Genomic DNA, 17,144 nt, shown 5'->3' with positions numbered 1-17,144 from the left:
AAGAGGCAAGATCCATACCAACACATCACTGATGAAAACCACCTGAGCATAAGGCGCCAAACCTTTGATCCACAACTTGCCTCTTTCCAAGGCCACCCAGTAAACTGCTAGACTTCTTGCTGGGGACTTGAACTGTTCACTATTTTATGAACCTCTTAAATTCCTAAAAGAGTCAATAGAGACAAATAATGCCATTCAAGAACATGTGCTGAGCGTCTCTTTGATGTCTCCCTACAGAGCCTGGCATGATGACCGTCCTGCACACAATGAACACTGAGTGAGCACTGAGTGACAGAAGAAATTACATTCCCATTAGAACCACACAGCTCTGTTTTCAATTCTGCTGATTCAATATTTCCCAATAGAAACAGCTTTCAGTCTTTCAATATTGCAACCAGTTTACCCTCATGCACATAAAGGCACAAAGTATACATAGTTGTCTTCTGTGATCAAAGAGAAGGCGGTATGTGTAGCAATGCTTCTGAAGCTCATCAACAATGATTCACAAAGCAATCCTGCCCTCTCCTGGGAAATGAAACCTGGCAAACAATGTGAATAGAAGCTGGGCTGGCTCTTCGAGTTAACAAAAGGGAACCAAAGGGTATGGGGCATATTGGAAACTCAAGGGCAAAACAACTCATTGCTCCAATGTGACCAACCAGATCCACACTGTTCAGTATAGTAGCCACAGGTCACTATCCACATTAATTAAAGTTAAATGAGATTAAAAATGCAGCTCCTCAAGTCACAAGAGCCAAATTTCAAGTGACCTACAGCCACATGTGGCAAGGGCTACCTAACACACTGGGCGGCACAGATACAGAATGCCCATCATCACAGAAAAATCTCTTGGACAGTGCTGAATCAGACCATCTGTGGTCAGATCTGGAAAAATGTGGGTCTATTCTGCACCCATTGACTTAATGGCTTTTTTCTGGACAGATACCCTTAGGTATGTTTTCAGACTTCAGATTTCACAGATCAGTAAAATACTTTTTCTAATCTCGGGATGCCAAGTTTATATTTTGTCAAGTAAGGCTGTCCCAGATTACCAGACTGAAAAGCCCATCACGGCGGGCACTGCGCCTTTTTCCTGCCCAGCATCATATCCCCAGTACCTAGAACAATGCTTGGTTCATAGTATCTGCTCAATAACTACTTGCTGAATAAGTGATTATGCATGCACTGACATATATGCATAGATATACACATATCCTTACTTTTCTCATTTTATTTTTGGTGAAAATTTTTGTCACTGGTTGGTGCCAGTCACCTGAAAGGTGTTTGGATTCTACATACACACACACACACACACACACACACACACACACACACGAGCACATGAGACTGGATTAAGTCACAAAAGAGTGTCTAACATTTCTGAGACCTTTACATTAATAAACATTTAAATATTTGTAACAAAATATTACAAATCAGAATGGGCTTCTCTTAAATTGTTTACTTCGTTACCAACCATGAGAGGGCACGAGGGGAAGAAACCGTTTGCTTTTCAATGGCACCAGAGTGCCCTCTTGTGGTAAAATAAAGTAACTGTGTGGTCACAATTTTTATTTTAAAAAACAAGTTACTTTATGCTTCTGTAACACATTAAAACCTGTACTGACCTGTAATTACTCTGAGAATCAGCCTAAGTATGTATCTCTATAGTTAATTATAAAATCTGGCAAGTTGAGTTGGTGAAAAAGATAATTAAGAATGATTTGTCACAGAACCATTCAATGAGGTCATCTACATACCCAGGAAAGAGTGAAATACATGAGAACTGCTCTCTGGAGTTGATATTCTGGAGAGTTTCTGTTCATCCCCTGGTTAAAAACAAAAAAAGAAAACAAACAAAAACCCCCCAAAACCCAAAAACCTACTCTCAAGTTCAAGGTAGTATACATATAGTTTGTTCCCTCTTTGGTCTAATATCAGTAATAATCGTTGCTGCATACAACTTCTTTTTTCACTTTTATCTTAGTATCTTTTTTCCCCCCTCATACAAACCATTCTTTGAAACTCTGCTTTGGTTGTTCTTTCACACTTTCTAAGCAGTGATCAATCATACCCGAAGTGGGTTTCAATTAAAAGAAAAATGTAACCTGGATCATTTTAGGTTTTTATAAATTTCAACTTGATACTCTATGGCCTTGCAAAGGTGAAAAACACCTACATTGTTTATAGCTTCAAACAAGGAAGAACTTTCTGGTCCTCCCGATTAACAGTGCAGAATGCTTCTCTGCGTTAACAGGGTAGGAAAAGCTGATTTATCCATGATGATTCTAGTAAGTGTGGCCAGTGTGAAATGGAAAAGAATCACCATTTGAATGAGACCTTAAAAAGCTTGCAAACTCAAAGTCAACAACCCATATGGGGGTTCAGAAGAAGAGTCTTTAAAAAGGCAGTCTCAGACTGCAGCTGGCTGGCCACCAGCCCCTGAGCCTCTCGGGTGTTTGTTTTTGTACATTATTCATTCCTTGGATCTACTCAAGACTGTAAACCACATCTCTACAGAGTTTAGCAATGAATCTACATTTTAATTAAATTCTGCAAGTAAAGGACCACTGTGGATACAATCAATTTCAATTCAGGAAATGTCCTGTGTTTGCTGACCGCCTTCTGCTTCATTGTAAACGTTTTTCTTTTTGTGTTATTTTGGCCATTCTTCATACGAAGGGTGTTGTCCTATTTCTCCTCAGTTTCATTTTTTTCTCTAGCTAAACAATCCAGGGGGTATTGTCTACTGCTAACACTTTCATGGCTTCATTCTTTTTCCTTTTTCTCTCAGAAGTCACTGGGCTTGGATCTAAGAATATTCTAAGGGTACATGTACCGGTAAATAAAATAATTCTGATATGTCATATTCCTTTTTTTTTTTAAAAAAGCCAGAATTACATTCATATATTAATCTAAGGGTATTATGCTAGAAAAAATAAAAACCATAAATAAGTTTACATTACTGAAATGGGTAAACTTTAATTTAGAGACAAGAACTAAATTAGGAAAATTTTCAACATGTTTCCTCTAGAATACAATACTGTTACAGACTTTCCAGGACAAATCATCTTTTACTGATGCTAACAGAAAACAATAACCACATTTTCTCCTAAAGGCCAGTGAAGTGTTCTTTATAAGCTATTCCAGTGTTTGTGTATATGGTTTTTAACCTTGTGCATATGTTACTTTGATTTCATCTTCCTCTTCTTCAAAAAAAGCAGCCAAGAATGAAGAAGAATGACTTCATGTCTAGGTCAGTTTCTTGTATTTTATTTCCAACATTTGGGACTATCTGGTCTTGAAGTGGGAGCAAAAAGAAGTTCACATCTGCTGAGTATTTGCTACATACAAAGTATTACTTTAAAGGTACTACTTGATACGTGCTCATGCAAAAAGCTGTATGGCATGTGCTCCACCTAGAACACAGTGTCTGCTTCAGAGCAATTTCAGCAGGTAGGAAAGCCTTCCATGCTGAGTAAGTTAGGCTATAGAAATTAGCACGTGATAGCTAGACACACAGTCACTCGTCACAATTACAGTTTAACATCAGATGACTGACCCTTCATGCCTTTCCTGTATCACTGTCCATCTTGGACTGAGGTTAAGAAGTGTGTTTGGTTCATTTGTACAATACTCAGAGGCAGGGGGCAGGACAGGAAGGAAAGAGCCCAGCATCTGGAAATCTTAGATTCAAATTCTAACTCTGACTCAGACTTTAAGAATTTTTAGCAAAGAAATCACTTAACTTCTTTGACCCTACGCCTCTACTGCCAGTCCTCCCAGCACCCACAACACGGGGAAGGGAGGACTAAGGGGTGTGAGAGACAGTGGGTAGATGTTTAATGGCCCCCAGTCACCAGAGCGCTGTCCCAGATGAGAGCCAGCAGGCTCCTGAGCAGGCGGGGCGAGGCGGGCAGGCAGAACAGCCCCTCCCGGGCAGGGCAGCCGCCTGCAACGCGGACGGCAGCTCAGGCGCGCTCAAGCGGCTTCAACATCACGCTGCAGACACAAACTACTCCTCACCCCACCGCTTCTTTCTAACCTTCAGACTCCACAGTGGCTCGTATCTTGAGATTCCCAGGTTGCACACAAGCGGAAGAGGAGCTCCAGACGCTCTTCCAGGGCTGCACATCCGCGAGTCAGGCTCTCAATAACCAGGCACCAGTCTGAGGACTGGATGCACCTGTGGGGTCGCGTTCACTCAGCACAACGGCCCACCAGAGGGGGTCGCTCTACATACGCCCACCCCGCCAAGGAGGGCGCGGGCGCAGAGCTCAGGGCCAGTGGGTAGCAGGGCTGGCGGCTGGCTGCACAGCTAGGCTCTCAGCCACCGCGCAGCCGGGCGAGGAACTACGAAGTCCTGCAGTTTCAAACATACCCCGGGATTTTAAACTTGACACAGTCCCTACCTGCTCGTATCTGAACAAGACTAAAGTCGAAGACAAACTTAAAGTCATCATCTGGGCCTACCAATCGTTTACTTTAATCATCCACACACATCCCCCATGACAGAGCTTATACCCATTTCACAAATACTAAGACTCAAAGAACACTTGAAAAAGGCGGCAGAACCAGAGTTTTCTAACATCGAAACCAAAACTTTTCAGCTTCCTCTTATCCAAAGGGAAACAGAAAATAAAATCTGCATTCCAAACGTGTCTTGAATTTAGAATTACGGCAGGTAACTTGGCAGTTGTGTGTCAAAATTTCAAATATACATACCTGAGGACCTACCACCTACCAACCCTAACTCCAGGAGCTCTCTTACAGAAATCCTACTACAAGTAAACAAAGATATGTGTACCAGGGCTTGTAAGAGCAGGGGGTTAGGGGGAGAGGGGGAACTAAAAAAAGCTGACTATCCATCCAGTCAGCTACACTGCGGCACAAACACACGATGGAATACCACACAGCTAGTTTAAAGAACGAGGTAGCTCTAGATTCAGTGAAAAGACATCCCGGCTACACTAGTGAGCAGAAAAGCAAGTGACCGATTATGTGTAGTATGGCCCTTCTTTTACTTAAAGGCGAACTGTGTGTATGATGTACACGTTGCAGGGACGTACAGACAGGCCTAAAAGAATACGTAAACGTCCTTGTGAAGAAGAAATTCAGGGGGCAGGAGGGGGAGTCTCCCATGTTTTATGTCATAGAAGTCTGGACTTGTTTGAAGTTAACAATTACTTTTGAAATAACAATATATAATTTTATAATAAAAAGGATTTGGGGAGCTAATTTTCTAGATGGAATAGAACACTTTTTAGAAATGCTCTTAAAATAAAATGTTAAGTTCTTTCTCCCATTTACAAGCCTGTGAGGGCACAGGAAGGGGAGCACTGCCACAAAACCCTCTTTTAAAATAATCTCACTCAGGATGCCACACTAAGTGTCATTTCAGAGATTTTTAAGGCTAGCAATGCCTCTTTTCAAACTATATTGGGAGTAGGGTGTAGCTCATGGTAATGTGTGTGCTCAGCATGTATGAGGTCCTGGGTTCAATCCCCAGTACCTCCATTAAAAAAAGTAAGTAAACCTAATGTCCTCCCCCCACCCAAAAACAAACAGACTACAATCAAAAATGACATCAATGTCAAGATGAAGGCAAAATCAACAATCTTAAAAAGAAAACATGTAAAATAAAGACTTAGACAAAACAAATGACTAAACTGCAGAGTTCTACTATATTTTATTCAAAACTGGTCCCACTTCCTAATTGAGAGAACTGAAAGTCTAGTGTCCAAATGTAAATACCCATCACATGTTCAAAAATAATCTTCACATTTGTACTCTGACCCAAATCTAGCACACTTAAATTATCACACCAGTCAGACACAGACGGTCACCCCTCGGTATGTAACAACATCCTGAAAGCTGCACAGGGAGGTAGCTACGATCCCATTTATTAAGCTCTTAAACTCAACTGTGATCATCAGAAGTTACACACACCATGATCCACCTTTTGCACAGGTAATTTTATTCTCTCCTGTGGGTGTCAACAGTGCTGACAGATTGTAGTTTGAAACATTCAGAAAGCACATAACCTGAATATTGTCACATTTTTTTTACATCACGATTCAATAACTATTGAACAGTTATGTCTACTAAATACAGTGAACAAAATGGTATAACTGTTTACACCATTCCCTTGTAAACAAGGCTTTTGTCACGATAGTAACAAATGGAATTAATGCATACCACAAGGTCAGTGAGGAAAGAGTTTTTCTTTAAATAAACTATTCTGTTTATAAATAAACTCTGATTTTTTTTTCAGTACACATTTACAGACCTGATCAATAAAAAGAAAACAAGACATATAGTTTCCTTTAAAAAGAAAACGTTGAGAAATGGACCACTATGGGAGAAAGCGCCTGGGAAAGGGGGTGAGAAGCAAGCAAAAGGGAGAGGGTTAAAAGTACAGCCGTACTGCAGCCTACGTCGGGTAGCAAACACGGACACCGACACGCGGGCAGGGCTGTCTGGGGGGCTCATTTTACTTGAATTCCAGCAAGTTGCAATCGATCTTGTAGTACACATAGGGGTAGTATTCCTGCTGACTCAAGTTTAAGCCTGGAATATCCATAGGAGCCTGTAGAAAAATCAGATGATTATTCAACTAAGTATTTAAAGAAATTTTAAAAAAGAAAGAAAGAGAAAAAAAAAAGCATTACCATTTACAGGCAAAGCTTGGAGGTATCGTGGGTTCTGCTCCAGGCCACCGCAATAAAGCACTTGTTGCCATGAGGTGAGTTCCATGAATTTTTTGGTTCCCCAGTGCATGTACAAGTTACGTTTACAAGCATACTGCAGCCTAAGCGTGCAATAGCATTATGTCTTAAAGAACAGTGTACGTCCCTTAATAAAAAAATACTTTATTGCTAAAAAATGCAAACCATCATGTGACAACTCAAGGTTGCCACAAACCTTCAATTTGTAAGAAGTGCAGTATCTGCAAAGCGCAATAAAGCAAAAAGCATGGTAAGACGAGGCACGTCTGCACCTCCCTAACAAACACCTACTCTGGGCTAAGTTTATACAGTTATGCTAACTTAATCTGAGTCTGGCATTGTTATTTCTATTTTGCAAATGAGGAAAAATCTCAGAAAGGCTGACCTGCCCTAGGAAAACATGAGTGAGTGAGCTGTAGAGCCAGATTCAAGTGCTCTCTGACTTCAAAGCCTGTATGTGTTCAACCATGACCCACCACCCTTTCTTATGTATACTGTGTAAAACTGCTTCTTTAATCTCAGACTTGGAGTCTTGAGTTTATGAGACACCTGGCTTATAAAATGTTGGATAAAAATAAACCAAGTGTGATGCTAACTGTATCACTTATTATATATGCGTGTTATAAGAATTTCCTGGTAGGAAATTATGCATCAAATAGTTAAGACTTCATATACTATCAACAATTCCATGAAAATGGAGAGCCATTTCCTGCATTTTCTTCTACCAAAAAAACCTGTTTTCATGGGTTCTAACTAATGCACCTGTGAAATACTGCCAGCCTCAACTAAAGAGGAAAAAAAAATCAGCAAGATATTTGAAATCAAACATATAAAATAAAAGCCTGCTACGATTTAAAACAGCAGCAACAAAACACATAGACACTGTTTATACCTTTCTGTTTAAAAAGAAGATATAAACACATACCATTTAGAGAAATGATAGTTCCCTTTAAAATGCTCATCTAATGACGCCGATACTTCCACCAAATAAAGTTAAAATAACTACTTATTTTCTCTCCCTCTCTGCAATTTATAACTTTTGTAAACCACTAGTATCACTGGTTGTTTCTGTGTTTCTGCAGTTATAAACATCTCATCCACAGCAAGATGATGACTGGCTTTCGGAAACACCAAGAAGCAAAGCACTGTTCTACCCAACAGTACAACGAGGGGTAAGCAAGGTCAATCACTTGCTCTGCTATCAGGAGAGTTAATTACTAACAAATTGAGACTCTCAAAGTAACTTCAAAAAGATAAACAATGTAACATTTACTATCCCTTTTTTATCTATCTTCTTCCAATATTTTTTCTGAAATTCATTCCAGTCCCTAGTCAGCCAGGCCGCCCAGCAAGCACTCACATCAATAATAGCCGCTGCACTGCTGTCCAGATGTTTATACAATTCATATAATACTTCTCGTAGTTTCTTCATTGTTTTCTTATTGGGCTGAAGAAGCATTGCTTGGAAGTTCACTGGCAAGCCATACCTTACAGGGAAGCAGAAATACAGTTTGCAACACAAGCCGTCATATGCAGATCTTCTTTTTAAAGCAAATCTTCTCATATTCTTCTTTAATCATGGTTAATGGGAAGAGGGTACCTCATTTTAACAACCATGTTTACACGTTCAATAGAAACTCAAACCTTCTCTGGTCTTCACTGTCCATTAGAAATTTTTCCTTAAAATGAGAGTCAACTGTTTACTAGGAATTACTTTTAATTACTCTTCAGTATTTAAGGTAATCTATGAATACCCTCAGCAGACGGTGATAATACATAAGCTTAGTACAGTGCCCCTTGGTATCTGCAGGGAGTTGGCTTCCAGGACCTCTGTGGATACCAAAATCCATGGATGCTCAAGTCTCTTATATAAAATGGTGTAGTATTTGCAGATAACTTACACACACACCTTCCTATATGCTTTAAATCACCTCTAGATTACTTATAATACCTAATACAATGTAAACGCCATGTACCCACTTGTAAATAAAATGCAAATACTATGTAAATAGTCGTCAATGCGCAAATTAAATTTTTGCTTTCTTTTTTTTTTTTAACATTTTTCTGTGTTTGGTTGAATCCACGGATTCATTCGGAACCCGAGAATATGGAGGGCCGACCATGGATGTTTTCATAATAAACAACATGAGATTACCCATACCTACTATGAAAATTCAAAGAAATCTATAAATAGTAAGCATGGCTGCAGATAAGAATTTTGAACTATTTCTAATATGAGCAACATGTACATAGGATCACAAGGTAATTGAGATTTTAAGTATCTCAAAATAATAAAATATTTTAGGTTAATATGAAACAAGGACTTCAAATAAGGCACTGGTATATGATGTATCAAACTACATGTATAATATCTGAAAGATCTTCTTTTAAACAAACACTGGCAATTTTTTAAAATCTACGTGTAACTTAAGTACATAATAGGAAAAGAATCAGGGTACAGCAGCACGATCTCTTTTCCAAACCAGACATTAAGGCCCATGACTAACACACATGTAGTAAGCAGGATGGAGCTGACAATCTCCCTCATGACTGGCCCTTTGGTTTCTCCAAATCAGTTTCCTATTAACTAGACTATGAGTTATAATAAAGACGTCCAACGTAAGGGGATCTAGGAATTCTTCAGTTCCAAGTTTCTCAATTAACTTCTTTTACCTCAAAACAGACTCGACAAAAACCCTCAATGCTTTCACGTGAATCCACGCAATAAACGCCTCACTGAAATTCACTTTCAGCCATCGTACAAGTGGTCCCTACAGAAAGAAAGATCACCACAAATTTGGTCTTGAAAATGGCAGTCAGAAATTAGATAAACCAAGTATTTTTAAGAGTGACTATCCAGTAAGAACCTATAAGGGAATTAAACCATATTATAATTCACTTTAAAAATGTTCCGTTTTTTTCATGATCTTGGATGCTTTACCTTTAATTAGCCACTACTCTGTAACCTTGGTAGACACAAAAATCCATTGAATCTATCCACTACACAGAAAAAGGCATATATTTTAATGAAAGTCATTTAAACTGATATAGAATATGGATGTGTCCTTCCGTAAGTTTGAAAAACCAAAATATAAAAATCTAAATTTACTATCCAATACTGTAAAACGTTTTATACAGTTAAAACAGAATTCAAGTTACAAACAACTTCTCAGGAACAAAGATAAATAACCATGTACTAAGTCACTTAACAACCCAAGGTCTTAGTTTTCTCATCTGTAAAATGAGGGGGTTGATCTAGACCCTTAAAACCTCTTCATCACATTCTATATTTCTAATGAGACTATTACACAGTATGTTTTTGAAATTAAAATATTAAGTATGATTAATATTAGTATGATATTTCAGTATGATTTCCAGCACTAAACAAAAATACTTTAAAGAAACAAACTTCGGGGTAGAGGGTATATAGCTCAGTGGTGGAGTGCATGCATGCACAAGGTCCTGGGTTCAATCCCCAGTTCTTCCATTAAAAAAAAAAAAAAAAAAAAAGAAGTAAAGAAATTTCAAATAGCTTATTACTGTCCTCTCTATACTTAAAAGATATACATGATGAGTTCAGCTAATTTGAAGAACAATACTGGGCTCATTTGGATGTAACAATCAAATTATGCAAAAAGGACAACAAAGTGAAAGTCTTTGGCTATAATATTTGTTCTTGGAAAGAGTTTTTGGACCTTCCCAAAACTCTTTCTGGAAATTACTTGGTTAGGGTTAGTTTCTCCCAACTGAGATGACATGGTTTATAAAATACTTGGAAATAATTTTAAAAGGAACGTGCCTTTATTTCTTCTCGCATTACAAGAGAAATACATTTTCACTCGTCATGCTTCCCCTTCCACACAGGTTGCTACTCTTCACAATAATCCTGCACTTGAAGGTGGCCACAAAGTCAACACCATCTTTCACTCACAATTCCATCCTTGTTCCCCATTTTGCCTGGAACATTCTGATTCTCCAAAAGTTTAATACAAATTCCTCCAGTAAAAGATTGCAGCATTAAAAAAATCTGCCTCAAGAAAATTTTTAATGAAAAGAGAGAACTACTACTTAACTAAAGTGACCCCTCACTACAGGGGCATTAACCAAAGCACTGCATTTCAAATTAACTTCTGATACGGACTTAGAGGGATTAATTTTACGGCACGTATTTTAAGATAACAATTTTCAGCTTGTTTAGAGAAAATTCATTTTGATTATTTAATAGAAAAAAATAACTAAAATCAAATGTCTTAAAAGTGAAATCATAAAAGTTTTTCTTTTGAATCAAAGAAAAGCAATACCACTTTTTCTTCTGCTTCAAATTGGTAATACTAAATATTAAGAATACATACAAACTGCTTTTTTTTGTCAGTAGAAAGCCTGTTCATTTCTTCTTTATCTGCCTTCATCTCCTCTTCATTATACTGGAAGTCACGGACGATGAATCTAAATTTGAGGGGGAAAAATCAAAATTGTCCATACTGTGTACAGGTGCTCTAATAAATTAAAAAAAAAAAAATAATAATCTTACTTGTTTTCCCTGGCTTTGTGTCTGAAGTCATCAACTGCCTTCCTAAACAAGGTGACATTACATAGGTAACTGTCTTGGTCCTCTGAGAGAACACTACAGAAAAACACACAAAGTCCATTTTAAAGCTTTATATTTACTGCTCTCTTTCATACTGAAGGCAGAAATCTGAAACAAGGGAGGGGGACGGAGAGGAACAAATGGGTAGGACAGCCCTTCCCAAACCACCTCAGTGCTATTTATCGGTACTGCTGCAAACCCCAAAGACACTTGATGTTTTTTATTTACAGTGCCTTAATGGCTCCCTACTGTATTTCTTCCTAACCTACAAAATTAAACATTAATTCAAGTAAAGTATCCAAACTCTAAAAGTCATACTTTTCAATCTGTATCAGCGCGAGGCCAGCAGGAAAAACTGTCCAGTAGCTGGTTGGTTTCCAGAATCTCCTTGTTTCCTCACCACGCGGCCTCTTCTCTTCTGGAAACCCAATTCTCTCTTCCCCTCCCCAGTCCAGCTCTGGGGGTCCTGCCCCCACCTCTGCATTGCCAGGACCTCCCACCTCTAATCTTCCCTTTTCTCCCATCACACCCTAAGTCAAAAAGTGACAAACCAATTGTCTAAACAGCCTCTGACAACACATTTTTGTGCATCTCAGGGCTTCCTTTCAGGCTTTAGAAGATCCCAGTGAGGTCAGAACTTCTGCCCAGTCCCGGCTTTCATGGACGGCACTGGATAGACGTTCCCGACAGCACTGTCAGGAAAGTTTAACCGTCATTATTAACTGGTAAACCCTGGGGGAAAGTCCACTGTTTGGAAAGGCAAATCGTATAGTTTACATATAGTACAATCCTAATTTGGCTACTTATTATGTAGAATCCCACATGCAAGGTCTACGCAGCTACACACTGAGTTGTTCAGTGGTGATGATGCTCTTGGGGTGGGAGGACATCACTCAGAGTGGGGTCTCTTCTTCCTATCTTTCATGTGTTGGATTTACTTTTACTGTTTAGTTTTTATTTACAATGTGGTACTTCTGAAATTAAAAAAAAATAAGTTTAATAAAATTGAGGGAGTGCTTGTGGAATTCAAAGATCCTTTACTAAATACGGAGAAGAAAAAAAAAAAAGCTTAATTTTTCCAGGCAGCCTAAGAAATGCCTAGTTAGTTAAGTAAATTCAGGAGGCAACTACAATGCATAGTGGCAGAATGGCTTTGAGGACTGAAGCCACCTGGCCTTTTTTTTTCTAAACTGAAGTGTAGTCAGTTTGGAGCCACCTGGCTCTTGGCTGGTGACCTCTGCACAGTATGACCAGGATGCCTGTGGGAGCACTGACAACATACTTACTGATACAGAGAGAAAGGCAGCTACTTTGGACTCAGAATGTTTAAAACCTCCTTTCAACTTGTTCCCTCTCAAAACTACTACTCTTAGCTCTTACTCCCAGTGCCTATCAGATCAAGAGCAAGGCAACTACCAAGTGGACAGAACTTAATAAAAAACCTTTAATGATCTTCAGGTTTGCCAGGATTGACTCAGCAGTGTGCAAACTGGGATCAAAACAAAGCCAAGTCCAACTTGAAAGGCTATCTCAGACCCTAACAATACTCCACCACTATCATGTTCATCTTTTAAACTTACACAGTACTTTGCTGTTTTGAAGGCCATTTCAAAAGCATTTGATGCTTGACAGTAAGTATGTAATGCCTACCTAACCTACCCTCCCATCCTATCTGTCATGTAGAGACTTAGGTCCCAGCACAGTGGAACTTTGAAAGACAGGCAAAGTAGAGAAGATTCCAAGCAGAACCCCATAAGCAAATGCACCCAGGTGTGGAACAGCACAGTGCGTCTGGGGAGCTGCCATTAGTAAGTGGAGCTGGAACACAGGGTACAAGGGCTTGGGGGGGGGCAGTAACAAGCTCCGTAGACCACAAAGATGAAAATGGCAGCAATGCAGAGCACTGATGAGAGGAAGAAAATACTGAAGACTAGCTAATGGCAATTACAATGGTCCAGACAACAGACAGGGTTCTAAATTGAAGTAGCAGCAGTAGGCATGTGTGTGGCACGTTTTAAGTAGGTTTGAACCATGTGAAATTGTTACCTGACCATTTTTGACCTACAAAGTAGCAATTTCATATAGTTCAAAAATCCTATGGAAAGTAGAACTGGTACGCCTGATTAGATGGAGGGATGAGGGAGAGGTAAGAGTCCCACGCTTCCGGTCTGCATCCCTGGGCAGATACCGCCGCCATACGCAAGGCGGACGGGCAGTCTGAGGCTGAGACTGGGGCGATCGTGCCATATTGGTAGTCACCTGGGGCACAGACACACGAGTGGTCCAGGAGGAACCCAGGCATGAGGGTCTGAAGCACCGGAGATTAAGGCGTCCCAAAGCTCCAGGCAGAGGTCAGAGCCATGAGTGTGGCTGTAACAGTGATGACAGAAGAAGGGACTGTCCTGCTGAGACAGAAGAGCCTTATCCAGACTGGCCAATATTCAGGGCTACCAGATTCTCTACATCTACTCAAGCAATTCAAGCATGGAAGCCAAGAGACTGCATCAAAGATTAATTCGAGGTGCAGAAGGCCACAGGGTCCGGAGACGATGGCACTGGTAAGAGAATGGCTCAAGTGCTGACTAGACCCCTGCTCAGCAGAAGAGGAGGCACCAACAATGTCCATGCAAACAAAGGGGTGGGGACCAGAGATGTGGACAAGGTCAAAGGGCAGGCTCCATGACAGTGAAAAAGATGGAAAGAAGGCTCTGGTTTAAGAGTTGGGTTACAGATTTAAGATTCCAGAAGTAAAGCCTTATCTAGAGGTCGAGGGTGAGGCCAAAGGAACAGCCAGCAGAAATCCAATGGAGGTGATGGTCTCTGAGCTGCAGGTATGGGGGAGATGAGAAGCCAAAGTTGGATGGATTTCAAGCCAAGGCAAAACCAGCGGTGACCTTAAGTGACATATGAGACCAAGGTAAAGAAACAACATGGATTTGAACTCTCCCCAGATATGATGCTGGCTAGGAACTGAGCCTGAAAGCGAACTTAGTTTACTTTAACCTGATGTGCAGAAGATCTACTGGGTTCAAATAAATGGCCCAAACTCACTTTCTTCATTTAGTTCTACTGTTATGCAGAAGCAGTAACACTGTCTTCTCACTGGTGTAACCAGGCTGAGAAAAAACTGAAAGTCCAGGTTTTTCAGATGTCTCCTGGCATTTTCAGTCACCCACGTGAGTGGCAGTGCTTCTGGGGCTTTCCAGTTCTTCCTGCTGCTCTGACTTCTTAGGTCTCTCCTAAGACTCAGACCTGCTGTCTGCTCTGCTCCCCAGTCCACCAACCTGTTTCATTGCCAAGGCATCTTTCCCCGCTTTTCTTCATGAAAGTTATCTTTGCAACCCCTGCTTCAAAACACAAAAGAAACTCTTCTCTGCACAATGCCTAGTGTCTTTTTTCTAGGCCCTCCTCACTAGGATCCTCTGCTGCCTGACAGCACCGGTGAGTGTGGTGCTGTCTCCAACAACAGAGAAGAGGAGGAAGTCAACCAGACTTTTCCAATCTTACCCAATCAGAATATCTCAAACAAAAGCAGACAGACAAAAAGCAAAGTGATATTCTGAAAGTACAAGTGAAAAGTACAAGTTTTTCCAACACGGAAGTGGAGCAGCAGCCCAGCCTGCACTTCCTTGGCCGTTAATTCTGACCTGGTGTTTACACACACCCCTGCGCTTAACCACCCACTGATGGCAGTATTTCACATCGTCCAATCTTCCAAGACTTACGTGGAATACATTGCAAACAGCCAGATTTTGCGTCTTTTTAATGAAATTATTTCCTTCAGTTTTGAAATGACATTTTTCAATCTATTCTTCTACCTCAAAATTCCACATTCATCTTCACTGCTTCCAAGAGTAACCACTCAACATTGTGCCAAAAAGCAACAGGTGACAGTATTACTACTTATAAATGACTTTAAAATAAAGCACTTAGAGTAACGATTAGCACACGGTAATCACTCAAAAATGCCAGTTATTGTGCTAAGTGAAAAATCCAGCAACAAGTCACAGAGATCTTTCCCAAACTGTGTACAAAATTCCAGACTAACCCACAAAAACCTGTCTGCCCCACATGAACGAACCATCCTCTTCAGATGGGCTCCTGCTCTGTTCTCAATGACTATATTTAAACAACTTTTCAGGTCAGTGGTTCCAGGTGTCTTTGGAACTGACAGCTAAGTGAGCAGATGTTTTCCCTGAGTGAGGAGAGACTGGGGGCTCTCAGGTGGTCAGTGAGCACTTAGGAGTCATTCAGAAAACAGGTACTGCCTGTGCTCAACTGTAGGGCCTGACTTTTTTTCCTTTAAACTACTGAAGTGATTTTCAAAAGATGTAAATCTCTGAAGTAACATTTCTAAAGTCCTTCTTCCAGCATCAACATGGGCCTACTTTCTCAGCCTACACACCGCTCCCCGGGACTCAGGCTCGGTGCCCCACAAGCCAAGGACATTCTGTGCACATCGGGGCCTTTCTCTCCTCCTCCCCCTGCCACCAGACAAAGTCAACCTCTGTGGCTCTAACTCCTTCCAGAGCACAAATGTCTAAGAAGGTGCTATCTGTCAAGATAAACAGCTTCGGTGGACAGCCAGTATCAGGACACAACCTCAGTCTTCAGTTTGCCACGTGAAAGGCCGGTGTGGATGGAAGGTACTCCCCACAAATGGGAAAAAAAATCACGACCACAGGTTTGTGGTTTAGTTCTCAAAAATCAACACTGTGAAATGACAATAATCATATTACTTTGTATTTTATGTATCTTATCAAGCCGTAGAAGAACCTCATAATGTGTACAGGGAAGGTGCGATGCTCACTTTACAAAGCAAACGAGGCCCAGAGAAGTTAAAAGACTTACCCCAGGTCACACAGCAAGTTGGTAGCAGAACCAGCAATAGAACTCAGATCCCTGGGTCCAGGACTCTTTCCATTATACTAAGCTACCTCCCATATGACACAATGAAACTGGAAAAGAAAATATTTCATGGGCCTGGCCTTACTAGCACCTCTTCTTTACTACCTCCTGTACCTTTCTGTCACTGCCTCTTGAGGGATATACATACAAAAAACTTCTCTGGGGGTGCAAAGACACTGTACTTCATATGTTCCCAAAAAACACTTCACATGGAATGGCAGAATACAGGAAAAAGTGACGTGCTATGTAGTGCCAAGAGTGCAGGAGTTAAAAAGACCTGAGTGTTGGTCCCACCTTTGCCACTGGGGACACTCTGCAAGCTGTATGCTTTAGACAATGATTCAACTCTTCGGCATTTTTACTTCTTCATCTACGAGAATAAGTTCAACAACCCAAACTACTTCACAGAACGGTTGTAGATACCAACTTAGACAATTACTATTAATTCCTAAGTTTAAAAATGCTTAATAAAAATATTTTAAAGGCAAGTACAGATGAGGTAGAATCTATGCTCATTGGAAAGGGACAGTAAATATCTGCAGATCAACACAGTACCCTAGCAGCCGTTTTTGGTTTAATTCCTTTGCAAGATAAATGAGGAATTATAGACACACAGTAGGTATACAATAAATACTGAATGAAGAATTTTCAGAAGGTAGGACAGCAGAAAAAGTATCACACCAGAGACCTGGGCTCTAATTCTAGCTCTGCCACTAATGGATGTGTGACTCCGGGCAAACCACTTTACTACCTCTGTGACCTCAAACTTCTACATCTGTAAACATGAGTGGGTCAATCAGACCGTGCAAAGTCCCTTCCAGGTCTAAAATTATAATAACCAGAGTTACTATAACTCACTTACATATAAGGAGAAAAAGATGGTTCTAAAAGTGTAAATTTACCATAATGCAAAGATAAAGATA

General features: G+C 40.3%; 1 protein-coding gene across 1 annotated transcript in view; it reads right to left on the bottom strand.

Moving 5' to 3' along the window:
- Positions 1-5,662: 5,662 nt before the first annotated feature.
- The window catches only part of ATP6V1C1 (ATPase H+ transporting V1 subunit C1), a 42,495-nt gene continuing 31,013 nt past the window's right edge, over positions 5,663-17,144 (bottom strand). The window contains exons 9-13 of the mRNA XM_010955791.3: positions 11,257-11,349; positions 11,078-11,171; positions 9,399-9,496; positions 8,086-8,212; positions 5,663-6,586 (exon numbers count right to left, since the gene is read on the bottom strand). Of these exons, the coding sequence (XP_010954093.2) occupies positions 6,491-6,586; positions 8,086-8,212; positions 9,399-9,496; positions 11,078-11,171; positions 11,257-11,349 (508 nt within the window). The 3' untranslated portion in view covers positions 5,663-6,490. The remainder of the gene's footprint in view (positions 6,587-8,085; positions 8,213-9,398; positions 9,497-11,077; positions 11,172-11,256; positions 11,350-17,144) is intronic.

Source organism: Camelus bactrianus, chromosome 25 (genome assembly GCF_048773025.1).
Source record: "Camelus bactrianus isolate YW-2024 breed Bactrian camel chromosome 25, ASM4877302v1, whole genome shotgun sequence".
NCBI classification, from domain to species: Eukaryota; Metazoa; Chordata; class Mammalia; order Artiodactyla; family Camelidae; genus Camelus; species Camelus bactrianus.
This window is presented reverse-complemented; position numbering and strand designations above follow the sequence as displayed.